General features: G+C 40.1%; 1 protein-coding gene across 1 annotated transcript in view; it reads right to left on the bottom strand.

Moving 5' to 3' along the window:
• Nucleotides 1–24523, bottom strand: part of LOC112258074 (CXADR-like membrane protein) — a 134680-nt gene extending 110157 nt beyond the window's left edge. The window contains exon 1 of the mRNA XM_024432179.2: nucleotides 24019–24523. Within this exon, the coding sequence (XP_024287947.1) occupies nucleotides 24019–24061 (43 nt within the window). The 5' untranslated portion in view covers nucleotides 24062–24523. The remainder of the gene's footprint in view (nucleotides 1–24018) is intronic.
• Between the last annotated feature and the right edge of the window lie 1619 nt (nucleotides 24524–26142).

The raw sequence follows: 26142 nt of genomic DNA, 5'->3' as shown, positions 1-26142 counted from the left end.
TGTCTGGTAAGCTCTTAAAGCATATATGAGAGGTTGTATCATGTCTTACTCTTCACATAAGAAAAATAACACCTATTAAGAATAAGAAATACTAGAACAGAAAATTCATGACATAGAAAGAAAACACTTAGATAGAAATGTTGTCACAACCTTCAACAGCTGAACACTTTGAAGCTCGAACACAACACAAACATTTGATCTGCAGAGATTGCTGCCGTGGAATCCAAGCAATAATATGTTGAGCAAGGGGAAAGCGCAGGGAAAAAGCTTGCTTGGCAAATTACAAAAGAGGAACGTATTCAAACCCCAGATGGTAGCATAACAATGTATCCGTTCTTTCTTTTTTACCACAAACTGTATCAATCCGAAAACAAAAAGTTCAGAGGAGGATATGGACAATTTCCTTAAAAAGGCCATTTTACCAATTATAAGTGAACCAGAGAAATGTTTTATATGGATAGAAACACTACCCCAGGTGAATTGTTGGAGGCCCGAAAAAAAACTCTACTAAAAAGGAAATCTCCTGGTAATGACGATTCTCAGTGGAATTCTATAGACTCTTTTGTCCTAAATTACTAAAGCCCATGTTACTTATGCTCAGAGCAGCTCTAGAGAAAAATGTACTTCCCCAGTAACTATGTTTGGCTACAATCGCCATACTTAAAAAGAAAGATAAGGGTCAATTGTCATGAAAATTCTTCAGCCCAGCATGACTCTTGAATGTGGATTACACAATCATTGCTAATGTGTTGGCTTTTCGCATTGAAACAGTAATACAAAAGTTGATTCACTCAGATCAAACTGGGTTCATACGGAACAGAATGTCTTCTGACAATCTGTTGTTTTTTCAATATAATCCATCATACCAAGAACTTGACTGCTCCAAAAGTGGCAGTATCAATAGCATTTGATAGGGTGGAATGGGCATATTTGGTGGTTGCCTTAAAGTTTGGTTTTGGTCTGGTATTTTTTTCCTGTATTAAGCTATTGTGCATATCCCCCAAATCATCTAAACGAACACATGGCTAGAATCATTTAAGTTATCAAGAGGGACCAGACAGTAATGTCCTTTGTCTAGTTATGCATCTTCTTTAGCTACAGAACCTCTAGCATCAATAATTAGAACTCATTCCGAGGGCTGTTACAGTGACCGTATTACCGCCATGCCGGTGGTCACAAGTCATGAAGGCAGAAATTCCACATGACAGGGCCTCCCTATCTGCAAAGCGGTCTAAGGCACTGCATCGCAGGGGCTCTAGCGACTCTTTGTGGCGGGCCGGGAGCCTGCAGGCTGACCTCTGTCATCAGGTGAACGGTGTTTCCTCCGACACATTGGCACACTGACTACCGGGTTAAGCGGGCGGGTGTTAATAAGAAACACGGTTTGGCGGGTCATGTTTTGTAGGACAAATTGTATATTTTTCTAGGCAAGTCATATTTGACCCTTTCATGCATGAGTTCCAAATACCTCTAACGGTCGCCCCAACGTGAGTTGTTTTTATGCAGGTGATGTTAGAATATTCTCTCCATTCCAGAACGTGATTGCTACGCAAGAGTACATTTAATCCGCACTGCCCTCAAACCAAGGCAGGCAGCCTGTTTTTATTTATAGGCTGTTTTCAACTTGTCAATTTCTAGCAAGTTTATTTTCTAAGAACAGTTTGAATTGAGGTGTGTTCCACCTCATTCATTCACATAAAAGTAGTAATTCTTTAATTTTGCGGTCCAATTTTCTTTTTTGACATTTCTGACCTGGACAAAATTCCCCAAGCACTTCCCAATTGTTTGTGCAGTTCAAGTCTGCAGACATTTGCTCATCTCCGGTCCTGCACATACGTGTTCACATTTTCCGTCGGTTGCCTGCATCGCAGTCATAGTTGTTGTCGTTACCAATAATAACTTTGGAAATGTGTGCGTTTCTATTACAATAAGTGCCTTATTACGTTATAATAGTTTCTGCATGTCGTGTTATGTCGTTTCTACTGTAGCATAATATTTACGTGTATATTCCTTATAACCGCGGACACGCGAGGTAACGTCACTCATTTCATAACCTTTATGGTGTTATACTCAATGATTAGGTAGCTAGCTACATTCTTCTATTAGCTCTGTAAAACAATGCTAATTCCGTCAGAGAAGTATTGGCTAGTTGTATTTTGAAGCTACCCTGGAAAAATATCTTCTTATACCACTTGGTTGTTTTCTGAGTGCATTCCACAAAGCTGTTTATCATGTCCACCTTATCCACTGCCCCCATTTTGAGGTTATAGTCAAGCACACAGTCTGATTTAATCTTTCTCTCTCCCGTCAGGTGGTCCACCTTCCCCGTGGCCGACATGGTTGCTGTATGGACAGTGGAAAGGACATGGATGTCTCGTTTGTCATGCCACTTTACTGCCAGCTGTTGACATTTCTTATTTTGTATAACGGGTCATTTAGGATGGCAGTAGCATTGTTGATGAAATGCAGTCATCACAGCAGAACTAGGAAGCAGTCTTGGAAAAAGAGGGTGGAAAAGAAGGGAGTTGCAAAGAAGGGAGTTGCAAACATAGGATCTGTGCTCCAGTATTCTCTTAGGGAGTTCTTCTTTACTATTCCCATGAGAAGGACTGTCACCAGGAAGGTATATATTTCTCTAATTGTGGTTGTCCACCCCCACTCCTGGCTTCTCTCTCTTCTCCTGTAGCTCCATGGCATAGCGATTGGTCTCTGCTATGTCTCGCACCAGCTCCTCTGTCAGAAACAACTTGAAGCACTCTGCCTCAGATGGAAATGGCAAGAGGCTTTGCACTCCAGACTGGGACTCATCAAAGCAAACAGCAGGGCCAGGAGGGGTGAAATGACTGGCAGCATTCCAGCTACCACAGAACTCCTGTACTTCATCCACTGCCGGTTTGCCGCCATCACCACCAGCACCTTCAAAGGGAACTGGGACTTTGTCAGTGGACAAAGGGTCCTCAGATTCAGGGTTCTCAATGGCTGGGGGCAGCTCCTCACTGTCACTGTCACTGTCAGAATTGGAATTCTGACTTTCATTGTCAGAATTTTTTTTAATCTCCAGGAGTCCTTTTGAAAGACATTGCTAATGCTATAGCTTAGCTCACTAGCTACATACATAAACAACAACACTGAATGGCTGAGTGGGAGTGAGAGGTTACCTGATTGAATGCCTGCACGCGCAATTGTATCAATTATTCACAATCAGAAAATGTTTTGTGTGGTAATTCTTGATATATTTACTGTTTTATTCACGTTTCTCAAATATCGGTGATAAATCATGCATTCCAATTCTTGCATAGATTGTAATGGGCACATAGTATGTGTTTAAAATACTTTTTTGAAGGTTTTACTAATTATGATGAGCTAAGCTAATTCCAGCTATGTGTGGAGCCATGTTTGTTGACATACAATGCATTCTGGGTTTCATGTAATTGTCTGTCGGTCCAAAGATGCTATAACAAAATGAGGGGAGTAAGGGTTCAGTCATTTTCTGAGAACTTCAGGAAGTGAATGGTGGGATTTGAACGATGGTAGACGACACACCCCTTCAACATGCACACTATAAACAGATCAAACTCATCTTGTCTTCTATTAATCTTTGGTTTCTATGAGGGAAAAAAGCATGGCTATGCGCTGAAACTAATCATTGTTGGATTACTCTCGATTTCTAGAAAGTGTTTTACTCAGTTATTTTGATCAATGGTAAGCTTACCCGTGGTATGATTAATTATACATAGCAATTGTTATTAGCTAATTCATATTGTAGTTTATGTCAGCCGAGATTTAGAAAATATGACCACTTGTGGTCAATCTTTCCTCAGTTAGCGCAAGGACAAATGTAACCTACATTTTTCTGGTTTGGATGATTGTTATTGTCACGTTCTGACCTTTATTTCCTTTGTTTTGTCTTTATTTAGTATGGTCAGGGCATCAGTTGGGGTGGGCAGTCTGTGTGTTTTTCTATGTTGAGGTTTTGAGTTCAGCCTAGTATGGTTCTCAATCAGAGGCAGGTGTTGTTAGTTGTCTCTGATTGAGAATCATACTTAGGTAGCCTGGGTTTCACTTTTGAGTTGTGGGTGTTTGTTTTCTGTGTGTGTGTTTGTTGCCACACGGTACTGTTTCGGTTTTGTTCGTTTCACGTTTATTGTTTTGTAGTGTTCAGTTTATGTCTTTAAATAAACGTTATGGACACTTACCACGCTGCGCATTGGTCCTCCGATCCTTCTCGCTACTCCTCCTCAGAAGAGGAGGAAGAATGGTGTTACAGTTATGCTATATATTCTTCTGTGAATATCTGAACATTGCATCCAAAAAATAAACTGCTCACATTCTGTACATAACTTTGTAAGGACTGTGTTTGTGTAAATAGTTTCTGAAAAAAGTGTGGCCAGCTCAAATGCTGATTGTTGCGTCAATCGAAACTGTCCGTTCTAAATAAGCGTTCTAATCACACGGGTGTGATCATACGCTTCAGGGACCACTGTAGAACAATCACACCAGTGTGATGGTACGTGTGAAAGGGTTAACTAGGCAAGTCAGTTAAGAACAAATTCTTATTTTCAATGACCACCTAGCAACAGTGGGTTAACTGCCTTGTTCAGGGGCAGAAGAACAGATTTCTACCTTGTCAGCTGGGAATTTGATCTTGCAACCTTTCGGTTACTAGTCCAATGCTCTAACCACTAGGCTACCTGCCGCCCCGAAGCACTCAATCTTCATCTCCCGAGTACGTTGGGGAGTTACAGCGATGAGACAAGATCGAAATTGGGGGTAACATTTTTTAATTAAATAAGATTAGTCACGGTAATTAGGCTTCTCCAAGCTCTGATGCTGCTGATGGTCATTAGTAGCCTACCAAACGTTCTAACTGCCTGGTATTCAGCACTCTATTGTCCCTCTAATCACTCTGACATCAATGCAAATGTAATCGAAAATCTAATCACTTCATGAGAGCCCATGAGCTCATGTTGCGCAACATTTCTATAGGCTATGCGATTGCGTGAGAAAATGGAGAAGGGTCCCATCAGAATTCTATAGGCTAAGCCTACTATATTTATTTCTCTACTTTCCTAATATTAAGCATGTTGCTTCTCAATACAACAGGAGTATAGCCTATGGAAGGGCAATTTCTGTTAAACCTTACTAATGCTAGTGTACTAAAATATCTTTCTTTAAGCCTAGGCATTGGGCTTGAGATTGTTTAAGAAACTAACTCATATAAGATAGAAAATTGTGTGTGCTCATTAATAACGACCTATTCAAACTCTTCTATGTGTGTAGAATGACCCGATGATGTCAGGGCACTCAGCCAATACTTGACAGAAACTGACTGGTTCCTCTTAAGTTAACTGGAGACAGAGAAAAGGTTATATCCTGCACACCAATGATAAAGCTGTTATTCCGTTTGGAGCCTGTTTCTGGGCGGAGGATTCATGTTTTGTGTGTGTGTGAGACCATACATCAACTGAATAATTTTGCACGCCCAATTTTTCAGTTTTTGATTTGTTAAAAAAGTTTAAAATATCCAATAAATGTCGTTCCACTTCTTGATTGTGTCCCACTTGTTGTTGATTCTTCACAAAAAAAATACAGTTTTATATCTTTATGTTTGAAGCCTGAAATGTGGCAAAAGGTCGCAAAGTTCAAGGGGGCCGAATACTTTCGCAAGGCACTGTACATTAGATGTTTTATTTTATTTAACTAGGCAAGTCAATTAAGAACAAATTCTTATTTACAATGATGGCTTACCAGGGAACAGTGTGTTAACTGCCTTGTTCAGGGGCAGAACGACAGATCTGATTTACCTTGTCAGCCGGGGATTCGATCCAGCAACCTTTCGGTTACTGGCCCAACGCTCTAACCATGTAAAGACAAGATGAAATCAATAACAGTGTGATGGATGACAATATTAGCCTATCACTTGTGAATTATATATCATCACTTGTGAATGATGCCCAGCATAAGGCGACTTTTTCAAATCATAGTCCCACCTAGCCCATAGGCTTATACATTTTGATAAGGTTTGTATCACAACTAAAGTGGCCAAATAACTTCTTAAAATTAAGCACCGTAATCCGCTTCAACATAGGCTACTTCATTTGTTGTTTGTTTGGCCTACTCATCTTGTTGGCTGACGAAAAGTAAATGTGGACAGTTCTTCCAATATCTTGGATTTGGAAAAAGACGCGGGCAGTTGCGTCCCAGATGTGTCTTCACTTGTAGCCTGTGAGAAAGAACCGGTCACGTGACTGAGAGCCATGTGAGCGAGAGGTGGTTCGTAGCACACTGCACAAAGGGAGAAGGAAATTACAATTATTATATTTGGCCCAAGGGCACAGCGCAAAAGGGCACAGCGCCACTGGCCCAAGGGCACAGCGGCCACTGGCCGCAAAAGACATGGATTTTTTTTAGGCGTAATTACGGCGCCCCTGGGAAATTCGAAGCATTATCAAGTGCTTGTCAAATTGTGAATAAGAGACTGATGAAGTCTGTACAGCATGCACAAAAATCAAAGCAGAGCTCATGACTTTCATGCAACTTTTTTTTTAAATCATTAGAGGCGCATCATGCAGCCTTAGAATGTATTAAAAATCTAAACATATAGACCAATGTTTGTATCACAACTAGAGTTACATAAATAACTAAAAATTAAGCATATAGGAGTACCCGTTTCTTTGTTAACTCTCAACACAGAATAGCCGCATGTGCACACTCCCTGAAATCATTTTGGAGAAAATATCCTTTCCACTTTATTCAGCTTTGTTCAGTTGTATTCTTCATACTATAAAATAATGTCATGGAATTCTAAGCAGATATTGTCTGATAAATGCAGCTCACAGCCATATGTCACAGCCAGATCAGGACCTAACACAGGGAAAACTCAGAGTATGCTATTCTGTTCTTCTGAAAATACTACATTTTCTTCATACTGTATCATGTTTCTTTAGACCTGTCTAAAATAAATAATGGATTTATTGTGAAGGTGTAGGCTATATCACATGGATTTATTAGACTTTTTTAAAAAGTAGATGCTCCAAATGTCTGCATGATTGGCTTGTAGGTTGGCAGCCGAGAGAAGCTAAATGTGTTTATGTTAATTAACAGTCAATTACCGTGAGATTGGCAGTTATTTGCTTGACTGCCACAGCCCTACTCATGCCTCAATCCGGAGCATAGAAATTGGTGGAGATCAACAGGTGATGTCATTGTATGCAGATGACATATTACTTTATTTATCTGAACCAGAACATTCTTTGTCCTTTATTTTATTACTGTTGGACACATATGGTGCTGTACCAGGATTCAAAGACAATTGGGAGAATATTTTAAATAGGCATTATCCAAAAAGGCAGATGTGGCTAAAATGACCAACTTCCTATATTCCATCTGAAAAAGTAACGTGTAATAAACCCTTTTGAATTCACTGAATGTCTGTCTGGGGGGGGATTCAAAAGTTTCTAGAGTTGTCACCTAAGCTGCCTCATGATTATTTTCTTCATTAATGTATTATTATTATTTGTTTTTGTGTTGAATAATTTATTTTTTAGCATTGGATTTGAAGGTCATTCTTTTGAGTTTTTTGTTGTTGTTAATCATTGAAGCTAATACCGGCAGAGGGGAGGGAGGGGATGTTCATGTGTTGGAGAGGGAAGGGTTTTGCACGATGTGCTCCCATGTAGCATGCGATTATGTGTAGGTGGGAGAAGTAACGTGTGTCACGCCCTGGTCTTAGTATTTTGTGTTTTCTTTATTTATTTGGTCAGGCCAGGGTGTGACATGGGTTTATTTTGTGGTGTGTTTGTGTATTGGGGTTTTTTCGTAGGTTTTGGGATTGTGGCTTAGTGGGGTGTTCTAGCAAAGTCTATGGTTGCCTGAGGCGGTTCTCAATCAGAGGCAGGTGATTCTCGTTGTCTCTGATTGGGAACCATATTTAGGCAGCCATATTCTTTGAGTGTTTCGTGGGTGATTGTTCCTGTCTCAGTGTTTTTGTATTCACCAGATAGGCTGTATAGGTTTTCACGTTCCATTTATTGTTTTTGTATTGTTCGTGTTTCGTCTTCATTAAAGATGTATCGAATTAACCACGCTGCATTTTGGTCCGACTCTCCTTCGACGGAAGAAAACCGTAACAACGTGGTATTATCTGTGTCAGATTTAGCTGAGGATTGTAAAATTGTTTAAAAAAAAGCCAAAAAAACATATTGTAAAAAAAATGAACAAATAAAATAGGCATTATTTCAGTTATGACTTCTCAAGCTTAGAAAGTACAATTAAGTGGAAGTTGGACAAAGACACATATGAAACACCTGAGTATACTGATACCATGCAATCTGGAGTAGGCAAATACGATCAATTACATTCCTTTAATAGATGAGATTGAATCCAATATTCAGAAGTGGAGATCTCTCCCTATTTCTATGTTAGGTAGAGTCAACATAATCCAAATTAATATATTACCAAGGTTGAGGTATTTATTCCAGGCCCTGACAGTTTCAATTTCATCCAAGTTTTTAAATGAAATAAATGGCCTGCTTTGGCCAACCTTTCTTGGAATGGAAAGACCTCGAGTCAGATTGACTGTTTTACACTTACCCCATAAAGCTGGAGGTCTTGGACTACGTCGTATGAAGATATATTACTGGGCTGCAAAACTGCATTCACTTAAACAATGGTCAGCAGACTATCCTTGGGCATGGGGGAGTATCAAAGCCATAAATGTAATACCTTATGATCTAAAATATATTCACTACTTTGGGTCCAAGGCATTGAGGAAAAAAAGAGACAGTCCAATGATTCTCAATACCATTATTATTTAGGAAAATGTACATAAATTCATGCGATGGAAAGAACCAATATCGCCAGGCACCCCTATTTGGAATAACCCCACCCACCTTACCTCCATTAATGACAACACCTTTAAGTCCTGGTTCCAAAGTGGCATCATACATTTTTAACATGTGCACTTTGATGGATCACTACTGTCATTCAAAGAATTACAAGAAAGTTTTGGATTATCCAAGGCCGATTGCTTTAAGTTCTTTCAACTCAAATCTTATTCAATCGCTTCAACAGATTTCGGATGAACCTAAGGCATCTAGCATAGAAAGAATATCCCGAAAGAAGCCCCTAAGCCAAAAAAGTTGATTGCCAAGTTATATTAAGGGTTGTTCGAAAATCTACCGGAAGGTTCAGAACATACAGTATGGAGGACAAAACGGGAAACAGATCTAAAGGAAGAAATTGAGGAGTACCATTGGTCACAGTTATGTAAAAAGCACAAAGGAAACCCTATTGCATATGCTGTGGTCCTGTGATAAACTGACACCATTTTGGGATAATTTATAGTATGTGCTATCATTTCATTGTGTCTAGGAATGTATATCCATCCTTCTCCACGATTATGTCTGTTGGTTAATGTAAATATTGGTCATCAATATCAGTGAAAGTGTTGTAATCTAGGTCTAATTGCTGCAAAAGAAATGTATGGCCATCAACTGGAAAGCCTCATAACTGGAAACTGGAGGACTGAACTATTTAGCAACATCCCATTGGATTTTGCATATCATAAAACTAAACAAAAAAGTGTTTGACGAAATTTGGAAACCATGTATTGATCACCTTGGAGAATGTGTTATATAGTGGGCGTTTTGTTTTTGTGTTGTGTTTGTAGGGTGCTGTGGAAAGAAAACATAACAAAATGAATTGTCAAAAGATACAAATTTAACATATTTTTGTCTATGTTGAAAATTGGTTACAATGATGACATCATTTTGTGGATGAAATTTTACCCTCAGAACAACAGTTCACTACTTTCTTCTTTAAATCCAATTTATTTTTCACGTCACAATAGGTTGACAAATTACGTGAACTCAACATTGATTCAACTAGTTGGTGCACAGTGGCTTGGGGGATTGTGGAGGGTGAGGGAAATGGAAGGTCCTGTGTTTCCTCATTATTTAATGTTAGGAGTGCATCCACGTGTGGACGTTAATAGAGTGGATGGCATCTTCCCCTCCTGACAGCAAATGTTTGTTTTTTTGAGACGAACGTCTGCAGTCATTACCGCCGTAACGTAAGACGGTGGCAGGCCCTTGTTATCTCCTATCATTCCACTGGGAAATAACACAGCTAAAATAATGAGCATGCCATGCTATCTGACTAATGTAATTCACTGGTACAGAAACAGCAGATACACTACACCACAGAAGCTTTGTATTCCAAAACAGGGCACAAAATATTAACCAGAGATGGCCTTTCTAGCATTATAACGACACAATCTTATATGTCACGTCTTAAATATCATGCCTTAAAATCTACACATTTTCAAAGCAACATCGATTTATTTTTGTTATTCTGACTCCTGTAAATGGCATGTCTTTTCCTAAATGCCACGTTTCAGTGAACACAAAGAGAGGGTAGGCATCTGAGAGGGACCTTAGCCTTTTGTCTTCTCCGGAAGCCATGTACACGGCAGTTAGCCTGTCAGACCGCATAATCACCAAGGTAAAGAGGCCAGGAATAGACACAGGAGAGACAGCAAATAGGGGGTTGGGAACAGTGGCACCTGCGTTAGCCGCACACGTTTCCGCTAAATCCCAAAACAGGCTCAATTTGTTACTGCTATAAAAGGGAGCTAAATGCAGTACATAAACACAACCACAATGGCTCTTTTTTTCCTTCCAAGGAGCAAACTCATGTCAGGCCTTAAAATGATGGGATACGAACTCGGGGAGTTTCCCTGAGGGAGAGTCTGCGTTACCTTAGTCTGGGTCCATTGGACAAAATCCTTAAATGAGACCCATGGAGTGAATTTTGTGAGGTCTGTTAACTATGACTTGAAAAACCAACGGCACTCGCCTGTGCTACGCCTGCCCAGAATCCAACCACCACAACACAGAAACATAAAACCAGCAAAGATACACATCTGTATGTCCAGCACGGCAGAAAAAGTCTCAATTTCATCTAACGAATCATAAAGAAACAGGGATTGTGGTATCATCTGTTCGGAGAGAGCCAGATAGAGAAGACGGGGGGGAGAAAGGGGCGACTGTGAAAAGCCTACTCTGTAACCACGGAGGTTCCCTAACCTAAGCTTAATAATAGGTTCATTAATATCCTCGCACAAACAGGATACATCTTATCCCCACTGTGTTTACTTTTCATTTCCACAGAAGGTTGACACGCATAGCCGATTGGAGCAATCCCCTTCCATGGGGAGTTAATGGCACTCTGCTGTGCATAAAACACATCTCATCATCCAAAAGACGAAGTCGAGGCCCTATGCACAGCCGTGTCACCTTCAAGGTACTGCTTCTGAAAGGGAGACTGACTATAACCATGTAAGATGTGTGGTGTCCATATTAGGACAACCTCTTGCTGAGACTGAGGCTTCTAATCCTAATATGGACACCATAGATGAGTCTTCAATGAGTGTACTTCTCATCATGCCATGATCTCTTGCAAATTGGTAAAAATAGTCCATAAGCCTAAGATTAAACTTAATACACGGCAATTGACTACCCTAGATAATACCCCATCAAATGTAAGCTGAAGTGACAGTGATGTTTTTGGACTAAAGTAAATGACCATTAATGAACAGAAATGGAATGAATCACCACAATTTCATCACCCATTATATTTGACTTTCATGGATATTTACTTCACTAAGTACTTTGGAACTACCCTGTTTTTATAGTTAAGTCCAAACCCACAAAAATTACAGCAAATCACGCTATTGAGTTTGGTGCATGCATAAACACAATCACACACACACACGAGAGAGTATCTAACTAGTCTATAGAACTGCAGGGTGGGGTTGATAATGCAAGACAAATATTTTGGAAATGAATATCAACCCTATTTTTTCACTATGAACGCAAGATCTGCATTTGGTTTGAATTACAGTATTCTCAAACCATTCAAAAACATCTCTCAACACTTAAGTAAAGAAGGCAGTTCCTGTTCCTCTGCATTCCCAATCTGGTTCTAATTTAATCACACACAGCTCAAAGTGAGGTTTCCTTAGTGGGTACCAGTACTGCAAGAACAACTTTAACACATTTTGACTGCTCATGAATTTGACTGCCATTGACATTTCTAAAATAAGTCTATATAAGACACTGCTGTTGTTAGAATCGCAATATCACAAACAGATCGGAAGTTATAACCAGTTTAAGGAGGGCATCTAATTTTTTCAATTGTTTTCCATTGTTGCCCCTCCTTCTCCCAACAGGGGAAGGTGCCGTGCCCATTTAATAATACCCTGATAATGAACTCGAAACTGACCCTAAACTATACCGAAACTAATTTCACACATAACAATGGAATAAATAAATGAAGTAAAATATGATGGGGAGAATGGTTGAGTTGTTAAGCGAGGGAAAGTGAACAATGCAGAATGATGTAATCACCAATTGTGAGTGATGAACAGGGCGGGTAATTCTATTGTATTGGGATATTCCAATTATAATCTCAAAATGGTTTGTACCCTAGATCACTCCTACAAATCCAAGCGTTATCCGTCTACTCGAGCCTACTTGGAGTACACAGTGAGAGTATGTGTAATTTAAAATGGCAAGAAGACCAAGACGAATTGATGCACATGATGTATTCTTAGAATAAAGGGTTCCAATAGGGTTCGTGGGCTGTCCCTATAGGAGAATCCTTTTGGGTTCCAGGTAGAACCCTCTGTGGAAAGGTGGGACCAAAATGGTTCTACATGTAACCAAAAAGGGTTCTTCAAAGGGTTCACCTGTGGGGACAGACAATTCTAGATAACACATACTCTTTGAAAAAAAGCGCTATCAGTGCAACAAGATCTGAAAGAAAATGATGAGATGGTGGGGAAGAAAATAATCATGACATCTCTGATGATTATTCATCTGATTCTGAGCCTCAGCCTGAACCTACACCACCGAGGCCTAAGCGCAAAAAAGCCAGAACGATGCGCACTGAGCAGGTGTCAGTGCCACTATCAAATATAACGGTCAGACAGGAGGAAGGAACAAGCTGGTGACTACGGGCTGATAATCAGCACAAAATGTAATCACTGAGACAGCAGGTCCTACATCTCAAGCAAAAAAGCTATGCACTCACCAGCACAGGGAGCAAGGATACTCTGCCTGGGAACTGTCTGTAGATGACAGCTATGGTATTCGATGTAGCATATAAATAATTGACTATTTTTGACTGCTTTCATATCGACACTTACAGTGCATTCGGAAAGTATTCAGACCCCTTGATTTTTCCCACATTTTGTTACGTTACAGCCTTATTCTAAAATTGATTAAATGTTTTTTTCCCCTCATCAATCTACACACAATATCCCATATTGACAAAGCAAAAACAGGTTTTTATACATTTTTGCAAATGTATAATAAAAAATAAAATAAAACGATCACATTTAGATAACTATTCAGACCCTTTACTCAGTTCTTTTTTGAAGCACCTTTACAATTACAGCCTTGAGTCTTCTTGCGTATGACGCTACAGGCTTTCCACACCTGTATTTGTGGAGTTTCTCCCATTCTTCTCTGCAGACCCTCTCAAGCTCTGTCAGGTTGGATGGGGAGAGTCAGTGCACAGCTACTTTCAGGTCTCTCCAGAGATGTTTGATCGGGTACAAGTCTGGGCTCCGGCTGGGCCACTCAAGGACATTCAGAGAATTGTCTCTCCACCTTTGTCTTGACTGTGTGCTTACGGTCATTGTCCTGTTGGAAGGTGAACATTTGCTCCAGGCTGAGGTCCTGAGCGAACTGGAGCAGGTTTTCATCAAAGATCTCTCTGTACTTAACTCCGTTCATCTTTACCTTGATCATGACTTGTCTTCCAGTCCCTGCCGCTGAAAAACATCCCACAGCTTGATGCTGCCACCACCATGCTTCACCGTAGGGATGGTGCCAGGTTTCCTCCAGACGTGACGCTTGGCATTCAGGCCAAAGAGTTTAACCTTGGTTTCATCAGAGCCGAGAATCTTGTTTCTCTGATGGCAAACTCCAAGCGGGCTGTCATGTGCCTTTTACTGAGGAGTGGCTTCCATCTGACCACTCTACCATAAAGGCCTAATTGGTGGAGTGCTGCGGAGATGGTTGTCCTTCGGGAAGGTTCTCCAATCTCCACAGACTAACTCTGGAGCTCTGTCAGAGTGACCATCGGGGACTTGTGGAGGCCACTATGTTTCTGGCCATTTTGAGCAAATGCTGATGCTCCAGATACTCAACTAGTCTAAAGAAGGCCAGTTTTATTTCTACTTTAATCAGAACAACAGTTTCAGCCGTGCTAACATAATTGCAAAAGGGTTTTCTAATGATCAGCCTTTTAAAATGATAAACTTGGATTAGCTAATACAACGTGCCATTGGAACACAGGAGTAATGGTTTCTGATAATGGGCCTCTGTATGTCTATGTAAATATTCCATGAAAAATCAGCTACAATAGTCATTTACAACATTAACAATGTCTACACTGTATTTCTGATCAATTTGATGGATTTGATTTAAATGGACAAAAAAACTTGCTTTTCTTCCAAAAACAAGGACATTTCTAATTGACCCCAAACTTTTGAACGGTATATATATATATATATATATATAGTCTTTGTATCTCAAAATCATTGTAATGTGGTTAATAACCTTAAAAATCCAAATTAACATTATTGAAATCCAAAAGACAAAATTCATCCAGAGTGCCAAAAATCGATAAAGGTTGGATGTGACAGCAGAGATGAGGTGCGCACTGTTGACCACGCCCTCTGACTTTGAGAAGATCAGGCACACCCATCTTATTAGTGGTAGTGAGATAATGGTGCTTTCAAGACCACTGGGAAATCTGGAAAAAAACGATGTCAAATCATGACTTCAGGGAGAAATTATGTCAGACTAATTTGCAATTGTGTCATAGCCCCACATTAAAAGTATGTGATTGTTTGTTGAGAAGACAATCTCAATCTGCAATTGACTGCCATAGCCCCAAATAAAAAAGTCAACATGGCTGTTAATTACATCATTATTTCCACATGGTTGGGGTCGCGAGAATTTTCAGATATCAAAATGGGGTCGTGGATGAAAAATGTTTGGGAACGACTGGCCTACAGTAATATAAAGTAATGAAAATGCTATTGTGTTAATTTAAATATTTTCCCTTGTATTCTAATGTTACCTTCACAAACATTTTTTTTTTTTGCGACAGCATATATGCAATGTATGAATTACACTGTTAGAATGTCGCAGTCAGAATGACTGCACATTAGCTTGAATGGGGGTCCCCCTTCTAGTGTGAAGAACAACTACTCATCTTGGGGTCCATACACACAACAAAAAATACATTACAGACGTAAGACTATACAGTTGAGTTGACATTACAAGACAGTCTAACGGTTCTCTTGTGGTGAAGGAGAGGCGGACCAAAACGCAGCGTGGTGGTTATTCATGTTTCTTTAATGAAGACGCTATACATGAATAAACTAACGAAAACAATAAACGTGAGAACTCAAAACAGCCCTATCTGGTGCAAACACAAAGACAGGAACAATCACCCACAAACGCACAGTGAAACCCAGGCTACCTAAATATGGTTCCCAATCAGAGACAATGACGAACACCTGCCTCTGATTGAGAACCATATCTGGCCAAACATAGAACTAGACAAACTAGACAATTAACATAGAATGCCCAACCAGATCACACCCTGACCAACCAAAACATAGAAACATACAAAACAAACTATGGTCAGGGTGTGACACAGTCACACAATTGATAGCAGTAGACATTAAATACATTTTGGGGACAAGAGGATGAGACAAGAGGAGTCAACAAACAATATACATGTTAAAATAACTTAACGCGCCATGACAGGAAAAAGTACAGAGCATCCAATACACATCATCTATCAAATTGCTAAAATGTATGCAGAGCATGAATTCCATACCACACATTTCATACCAGAGCAAGCATACATGTAATTATGATTAGGTTGCCTAATCTGACAATAGACCATATGGGATGAAGAACAACAGTACACGTGAATGAACTTTAAATGAAAATCTGAAATGTGTTATTCTTTTCACCTACACAATAAAGACCAGAACTGGCTAGATCAATGAGATAAGGAAATAAAGTGGATTTTAAGGTTATCTTATGACATGTTTCTGAAGGGGAAAAAATGTTTGCCTGCCGCTAACGTGGAGCCCAAAGTGAATGCTAACTGATTTGGAGAGAAGATGGCATGTGCGTGAGATGGAGCGCCTCTGTGGCAAAGTCGACAGATATCCCCTGTGTCACTGTAAGACAACAACAGAGCTCCTATCTCGAGCCACTTGACTGCAGCTTCCACCCGAGAGACAGGCAGAAAAAGAGGGAGAGGGAGAGGAGAGAACGAGGGAGAGGAGAGCGAGAGAGAGAAGAAAAAGAGAGAAGGGGGAGAGCAAAGGAGAGAGAGAGAGAAGGGGAAGAAAGAGAGAGAGGACAGAGAGAGAAAGAGAAAGAGAGAGAAAGAGACAGTGAGTGCCAGTGATTTGAGGCCAGAGCAGCACAGCAATATGTCACATCCTAACCGCTGGCTCTAGAGACTAGAGAGGCTTGTGTCATCTCCATACTTGACAGATACTTTGCCTGCCCCTGGAGATGCAGTCTAAATATAACCAAGACTAGGGGAGAGATATGGTTTTTAAATTTGCATTCAACTTGATAGATCACACAAAATGGTGTATACACGTAGGCTACGTTGCAGGAAAGGTCATTCTATGAGATATGGTCATGTGCGACCTGTGGGACTCCATTCCTACAAGTGTGATACTCCATATGTGGAGCATTCAGAATGGAAAGAGAAATAGAGTGTGAAATAGCAGAAAGTGACTGGGTGAAAGACACATCCGAGGGGAGAACTAACTGGGGAGCAAGACTGACTGCAATGAGAAAGGAGACTAATTTTCCCCATTAGCTCTTTGACACATGAATGGTGCCAGGGTTATTCACCGTCCCAGTCAGTCATCAAAAAAACATTTGGAGGGCACCAGCTTGTCCCAAAAGGGAGGTTGCGAGATGATTCGATGTGAAAGGCTTCTTTAACTGTACTCCACTGTATTTCACTGATCATCTGGGTGGGAGGATATTGAACATAACAGATAATAATAAAATGGATATCTCCATCCAGCCTTAGAAGGAATTAAGACAAGGTCAGAATCATTCTATAATCTTTAGGCTAGCCTATATACTGAAAGAGGTCGTTAGCTCAATCAGATGTAATGTATAGCCTAGCATAGAGAGCATGTAGGCTACTGTCAGGGCTTTATCAGAGGCAAAAGCGAAATTACTTTTAATGAAAACTTACTTACGCCTATATACAGTTCTGTGACCGTACTCATTAATGACAAAGTTGGATCATACTCATTAAGTAATGACAAAGTTGGATCATACTCATTAATGACATTATCTTTATTTTCTCACTACCTAACCTACTTGTTTTGTTTGAAATGCTCTGAGGCAAACTGACGACCAAAGCGTGTTGTTTCGAATGCTCGGGCCGGGTTGCATGGCTTGTCTAACTCACTGCCATAATGCAACTAATGAAAGCTCCGTCTCATCACCCCATGGACAAGCAGGCTAATTGCGGTGGCGTGCCCCGTCAGTCCCGATGGCATGCCCCTTCCGGAGTGTGCCCCATCCACCCCGATGGTTCAGCGAGACTGGGACAACACCACACACACACACACACCACACACACACACACGTCTCAACCCACTGGGCACAGATGTCAATTCAACATAATTTCATTGAAATGAAACATGGATTCAACCAGTGTATGCCCAGTGGGAAGGCATGATATCTTAGTTATGGCGTTGGGCTATCAACCAAAAGACTGATAGTTTGAATCCCGAGCAGACAAGTTGAAAAATCTGCCAATGTGCCCTTGAGCAAAGCACTTAACCCTAATTGCTCCAGGGTCCCCGTTGATAATGGCAAACCCTGGACGCAACCCCACTCTCTGAGGGTGTCTCAAGGGGGGTTGGGATATGCAAACAACACATTTCCAATTCACACATGCATATTAATACACAATGATACACGTGTGAAATTGGACAAATATAAGCACCCACCAATTTACTATGATCGACCCAACTATAAACACACAAACAAAATAGTGCGGGAGAACTTTGAGGATGACTGAGGACTCTATTCAATCCGTTTCGCGGAAAATTCAGTTCCAGCGTGATTTCAATTTAAAGCCAAGTTTCACGCAACAGCGGAGACTGCATTCACTGCATATTAGGGATTATTATCTTCCCAAAAATCTATCAAGTTTCAACCCCCGGGAATAATTCATATTTCTCCTGAGAGTCCCGAGGAATACACAAAAAAATCAGAAGTGCCCATTTAAAGGTTTTAAAACCAAGATATGGTCACTATGCCAGGGTTCTTCTCCCCAATCGCCACATTGTCGGCTTGGGTGTGCCATTTTATGTAAAGATTTCAGAGCAAATGAAACTGATATTGAATAATGATTGAGTAACTATCGCCAATGACGTTGTTGTGAACTGGAAAAACAGGACATTCATAAATTCAGAGCGTTATCATGTTCCTCAATTAATTCAGCGCATTTCAGCAATAGGCTATGTCGACATGGAGCGAGCTCCGGATGAACAGTGCACTCCCCAAGTATAGAGTAGAGTGTTGTCGAATCATACAAACTGTGTAAATGCACTTTGTAAATGACTAAAGTTGCTAAGCTCACTAGATAACCTCCTTCAACGAATGACAGAATATCTCCTATATTTAGCTAAATCTAGTTGATGATTACACAGATCGCAGATCAGCTCATGAATAACAGGGAGAGGAAGAGTGGAAATAATTTAAATATCAAGGTATCTTAATGAGGACCAAAAATCCATATCTAGTCTCATACTGTCTGTTGATCACACATTCCCTACCGAAGCTCTCATATGGGCAGCAAGTAGAAGAGCGGGGGAAATGTAACAGCAGTATTTTGGCATGCAGTGGCGAGATAATGCAACCTATGAATAAAGTTTTAATGCGAGACAGAAGTCAGGATTTTGGATTTCAGCAGGATTGGGACTGGATAGGGAAAAGAAAATACCCGCTGGGCAAAAACTGGTCCAATCAACGTTGTTTCCACGTCATTTCAACCAAAAAAATGTAATGTGATGATGTTGAATTAACATGGAAAACTGATTGGATTTGCAAAAAGTCATCAACGTCACGGAATTTCGTATTTTTTCACCAAGCCTTTAAGCTAAATCCAATGACATGGTGACATTTCTTGTTGAATTCACGTTAGTTGACAACTCAACCAAATGGAAATCAAACTAGATGTTGAACTGATGTCTGTGCCCAGTGGTTAGGCTCTAGGACAGGAGAAGGTAGGATTTTTTTTTCACGCCTCTCTGAATTGTTAACAGACTTCATGTCTGTGACAGAGATGCCTATGTATTGAATTGTGCATAGGCCTATCAACTTTGTGACTGTCTGAGGTCACAATAACCAGGTTTCCATCCAACCTTTTAATGCACGAGTAAAGAAAAAAATGTGTCTGTAAACATTCCAAACGTCAACAAAACTAAATACGCTAGACAAGGTGGGATCTTTTTGTGTCTGTAAAATTATATATGCAAGAAATGGTGGTGAAATGCTTTTATGCGCAAATATTGACATAATATCGATCATTTAGAAATATCGATCAACTTCGAATCATGCGATGGACGAAATGTTGTGTGGTCCTCCCACTACTACTCTGGAAGATATGCAGTTTATTAGGCTACAGATAAAAATGGATTTATGATGAACGTCACGGAATTTGGTGAAAGTTCAAAGTGATGAGCTCGGTTACCCATGTTAGTCCCTACTGCATATATTGACTCAATAAGAAAATGACCTTTCCATTTCTACCGCGCAATCTAGAACGCTGCTACCTTCGTATTGCTGAATCCCATATGAATATAAAACATATCAGATAATGACAGCCTTATATATATATATATATATATAAATGACCTTTCCAAGTCGATAATAGTATAGGCCTACTGTACATTGGTGACGTTACCTAAACTGCAGTCTACACACAAGGAGTGCCCAGGGATTTTCAGTAAAAAGCTGTTATCACAAAAATTCATGCTACTTTTCTTCTCTCAACAACTTCTCACATGCCTTAGCTGATTAAATTAGGCTATCCAATGTGGACAAATCATTCAAATAGTCTAAGCCCATACTTCGATAGACCTATATGCCGTCATTGTAAATAAGAGTTTGTTCTTCATTGACTTGGCTAGTTAAATAAAGGTTAAATAAAATAGGTTAACCAAAGAACCAACTCAAAACCAAAATTATACAAACAAAATCGTCATGTTGTCAATATTGGCTGATGCAGCCATTATTTCCTCACATGACACACCAGACTGGCCTCAAATTAGTATTATATGTTATGTTTGGTATGGTTACATAAGACAGAAGGTTACTTAAGCCAAAAACAAAAGGAGGGAGGTTGTTCGGGGAGGATGTGTGGGCATTTTACCTGAACATCTAGCAAACAATGATGTATATAAACCCTGGATTGCTGATGCTATGTATTAACCATTGAGATGCTTTGCCATATTGGTCGACCAGTGGAAATTAACAGAATTCTATAGTATTTCAATTAAATGTTTCAAGGACAAAATTACATGTATTTAAGTATTTTTTGTTGTAGCAGGGACAGCAACATTAGTCAACGCAAAAAAATATACTTTAAGGAAAATGTTATGAATGTTGTCATTTTTCTATTAAGCTCACATAATATCATTTTAAAGTATGCAATAAGGTGTCCGTAATAGAATAAACTTAGGAAAATCGAATGTAGACATTAATAAATGCATTTCTATAGCGTCCAAAATATGTTTTACCATGGTGGGGGTGTGCCAAGATGGTGGCGCAGTAGCTTCAACACAGCACCCTTTATTAGTCATCTAGTGTATATATAGTGCATTCGGAAAGTATTCAGGCCCCTTGACTTTTTCAACATTTTGTTATGTTACAGCCTTATTCTAAAATGTATTAAATAAAAAATGTCCCTCATCGATCTACACACAATACCCCATAATGACAAAGCGAAAACAGGTTTTTAGATTTCTTTGCAAATGTATTAAAAATAAAAAATGGAAATACCTTATTTACATTAATATTCAGACCCTTTGCCATGAGACTCAAAATTGTTTCTACAACTTGATTGTAGTCCACTGGTGGTAAATTCAATTGTTTGGACATGCTTCGGAAAGACACACACCTGTCTATTTAAGGTCCCACAGTTGACAGTGCATGTCAGAGCAAAAACCAAGCCATGAGGTCGAACAAACTGACCATAGAGCTCTGAGACAGGATTGTGTCGGCATAGATCTGGGGAAGGGTACCAAAAAATGTATGCAGCATTGAAGGCCCTCAAGAACACAGTGGCCTCCATCATTCTTAAATGGAAGAAGTTCGGAACCACCAAGACTTTTCCTAGAGCTGGCCATAGGAGGAGAAGGACCTTGGTCGAGGAGGTGACTAAGAACCCGATGTCCACTCTAACAGAGCTCCCAAGTTCCTCTGTGGAGAAGGGAGAACCTTCCAGAAGGACAACAATCTCTGCAGCACTCCACCAATCAGGCCTTTATGGTAGAGCAGCCAGACGGAAGCCACTCCTCAGTAAAAGGGACATAATAGCCCGCTTGGAGTTTGCCAAAAGGCACCTACAGGACTCTCAGACCATGAGAAACAAGATTCTCTGGTCTGATGAAACCAAGAGAAAACTCTTTGGCCTGAATGCCAAGTGTCACGTCTGGCGGAAACCTGGCACCATCCCTACAGTGGTGGCAGCATCATGCTGTGGGGATGTTTTTCAGGGGCAGGGACTGGGAGACTAGTCAGGATCAAGGGAAAGATGAACGGAGCAAAGTACAAGGAGATCTTTGATGAAAACCTGCTGCAGAGCACTCAGGACCTCAGACTGGGGCGAAGGTTCACCTTCCGGCAGGACAACGATCCTAAGCACACAGCCAAGGCAATGCAGGACTGGCTTCGGGACAAGTCTCTGAATGTGGCCCAGCCAGAGTGGCCCAGCCAGAGCCCGGACTTGAACCCGATCGAACATCTCTGGAGAGACCTGAAAATAGCTGTGCAAGACGCTACCCATCCAGCCTGAGAGAGCTTGAGAGGATCTGCACAGAAGAATGGGAGAAACTCCCCAAATACAGGCGTGCCAAGCTTGTAGCGTCATACCCAAGAAGACTTGAGGCTGTAATAGCAGCCAAAAGTGTTTCAACAAAATACTGAGTAAAGCATCTGAATACTAATGTGAATGTGATATTTCAGTTTTAAAAAATATATAAATGTCAAAAGATTTCTAAAAATGGTTTTTGCTTTGTCATTATGGGGTAATTTGTCTAAATTGATGCGGGAAAAAAAACTATTTAATACATTTTAGAATAAGGCTGTAATGCAAAAAAATGTGGATAAAGTCAAGGGGTCTGAATACCTTCCGAGTGCACTGTATAAATCATTGCGAGCAACCCAAAGTTTGTGTGTTTGAATCACATCATGGACAACTTTAGCATTTTAGGTAATTACCCACTCATCAACTGAAACAATTAATATAAAAGTTATAACTTGTTATAGCAATATAAAAATGAGGAAGTATACGACCTAATATGTTTATATAGCCTAATATCTGGAATGTTTACTGAATATAAATATAAATGCAACATCTAAAGTGTTTGTCCCAGCTGAAATAAAAGATCCCAGAAATGTTCCATATGCACAAAAAAGCTTATTTATCTAAAAAAGAAAATGCACAAATGTTTACATCTCTTATAATAAGAATTTCTCATTTGCCAAAATAATCTATCCACCTGACAGGTGTGGCATAACAAAAACCTGATTAAACAGCATGATCATTACACTGGTGTACCTTGTGCTGGGGACAATAAAAGGCCACTCTAAAATGTGCATTTTTGTCACACAACACAATGCCACAGATGTCTCAAGTTTTAAGGGAGCATGCAATTGGCATGGTGACTGCGGAAATGTCCACCAAAGCTGTTGCCAGATAACTGAATGATAATTTCTCTACCATAAGCCACCTCCAACATCGTTTTAGATAAATTTGCAGTATGTCCAACCAGCCTCACAACTGCAGACAAGGACCAGGTATAACCACGCCAGCCCAGGACCTCCACATCCGGCTTCTTTACCTGCGGGAATGGCCGTGCCTGGCTCCCCATTGGGTGGGCTTGGCTCACAAGTGGGTGGGCCTATACCCTACCAGGCCCACCCATGGCTGCGCCCCTGCCCAGTCATGTAAAATCCATAGATTTGGGCCTAATTTATTTATTTCAATTGACTGATTTATTTATATGAACTGTAACTTTGTAAAATCGTTGAAATTGTTGCATGTTGCATTTATATTTTTGTTCAGTATAATTACGCAAAGGCTATTGGATCCCGCAAAATAGACTGTCGAATGGAAATAAGTTGTGATATTACTCCGAAGTTGTGTTTCATCATCAACATAAATACCATTTGGAAACAGGAGCTTTGAAAATGCCTAAAAACACAATAGACTATACATTTTAAAACATTTTAAAGTGTGTTCAAAATATCTGTTGGACACTCAAACCAATGAACCTTATGGCAATTTGAACATACATTGGCCCATACGGGCAAATATGCAAATGTAAATCGATTTCGTAATGATAGTATTGGCTACATTATTTATCATGATGTTGACTGAGCTTCAGAAAACACAATAGCTAAGTTTTAAGATATGATTGGGATGAAGGGCAAGGTTCTTGCAATGGAGAGATTTGAACACATCTTAAAACTGCGAGGGCTTTGTAGAAAATGATTTCGAGTACAATATCATCTACAATGCTATAATGCCCAGTATAATGCCCAGGCTACTATGCTACTTCACATGTACACTAACATGGATTGCGCTATACTTCAGCAAGTCGTATTTAATGAATATAAAAGCGCGTGGCTCATGTACTGAACTTACCCAGAAACAATGTGTGAAATAAACCAGACATCACGACTCTCATCTGGAACGAAAATTCCACAGACTCTCAGCTGGAACAAAAATTCCACACAAACGAGCAGAAAACGACGTCTTCTTGCTCCCCTAAATGAGTTTAAATCATATACCTGTGCCCTCAAATTAAAAATTAAAAAAATAATAATCGGAATAGAGCAATTGAAGTTAGTGGGGCAATCTATCTATATAGGTAGGCTACACAGGTTGTCACACACGTTCTCCCAATGTCCTTGTGCTCATTCACAAATATAGCAGCACCTTTTCATTATTTCTCACAGAACACCCGGTAAATGAATTAGAGTTCCACTACACCTAACCGAGAATACAGGACTGCCTTCTTGCAGGATCCGTAATTATGCCCCCTCACTCTCTCTTCATTCGACAGGATACAAAGCGGGTGCATTAGGAATGCGCACAGCCGGCTGAAAACCGGGGACCTCTACAGTTGCGAGTGCACACATGCCCTTGCAGTGCCAGCGCGAGCGGTTTCACACCAACACATATTCCTACCAGACAAGCTGCATGATGATTGGCCACTCCTTATCACATTCGCAGGTACAGTACTACAGCCGCAGCAGCGTGAGGAAAGAGCACTGGAGTTGGAGTGACTGTGACTGCAGTGGAGTTATCTCAAACGAAGCTCTCACAAAAGTAGAGATTTGCACAGCATATTATAACATTATGAAAGTGACAAATACCAGGTTATATTCACAAGTATGTTTAGGCTCACTTTAAAAAGAGATGTCAATGTCAATGTGACTTCCCTGCAGGGCCAGCGTTATCTGATTATGTCTTGACAAAAGGAGTACGGCATGTCATACTTTTTTTCAGGCCAGACCGAATCAGATACATGTGCAAAATATAGTTAGGCTGATAGGCGCTGTTTCGCTCCCTAGTTTCAACAGAGAGGAAGGGGCGAAGCGAGAAGTCTCACTCTCGCAAAAATCTTTCCTGAATAAGTCCAATGCGTTTCTATCGGCATAATATGCAGGCCTAAGCTTAGCTGTGTTTGAATACTCATACTATCCCACTAACTGTGTTATTTGTGCTGCAAATTGAGTATGTACGCGTATTGGTCATAGTATGGATATAGTTAGTATGCCAAAAGTTTGCAGATGTCGCACTACATTCGCCAAAATACGAAAACGGGCGTGGCTTCGCAACATTTTCAGATTTGAAGAAAATGTTGGAAAATATGCAGGCGAAGTCCAACGAGAGTGGCTACAAATTCATTGCTTTAACTAATTCTGACAAATCTTAAGAAATGTTGAGCAATGTAATAAACTAATGACTTTTCAAATAAGTTTAGTTACGTTGGCTGACAATTTGTTAGGTACGCTAGCATATCATTACAGCAGTTGCTTGTATGTTCCGGTATGTTAGCTAGCTACATAACTTTAGTTGGCTACGAATACATCAAACTTGCCAGTATATTAACTATATGCTATCAAACTAACTGCCCAACGTTTATTGACATGATTATTTACGTCATTCTTAGCTTAGCTAAGTGGTATAGTCATTGTGCGTTCTTAAAGGACATTGGTAATGAAGTCATAAGATATCTAGCTTGTAATGTGTTATGCTAACAAGCTAGCAAGAAGTTGCATAGCAACATAATCAACTTTTGGTATACAGGTGAAGCGCTATTACATTCAACTGAAAGGATACCGTTAGTTTACTGTATACTAAAATTAACTAATTGTATGTACAGTATGTTAGTATAGGTATTCAAACACAACTCTTTTCACTCGTATTTCCACCTTTGGGACAACAACTCACATTGTTAGGGCGGAGACATGAGCGTCTCGTCAATATGCATATGATTGGATCACGGTGTATCAATGTATCCATATGGTTAGAACATTGGGCCAGTAACCCGAAAGGTTGCTGGATCGAATCCCAGAGCTGACAAGGTAGTTAACCCAGTGTTCCCCGGTAGGCCGTCATTGTAACTAAGAATTTGTTCTTAACTGACTTGCCTAGATAAATAAAGATTAAATATTTTTTATTTTATTATAAACAGATAAACATGTGAATTAAGCTCAAACGCTTGAACGAGCGTGTACAGGCTGGAATTAGAATGCAAGG

This window comes from Oncorhynchus tshawytscha, linkage group LG09 (genome assembly GCF_018296145.1).
Source record: "Oncorhynchus tshawytscha isolate Ot180627B linkage group LG09, Otsh_v2.0, whole genome shotgun sequence".
NCBI lineage: Eukaryota > Metazoa > Chordata > Actinopteri > Salmoniformes > Salmonidae > Oncorhynchus > Oncorhynchus tshawytscha.
Note: the sequence above shows the minus strand (reverse complement) of the source record. Positions and strands in the feature narration are given on the sequence as shown.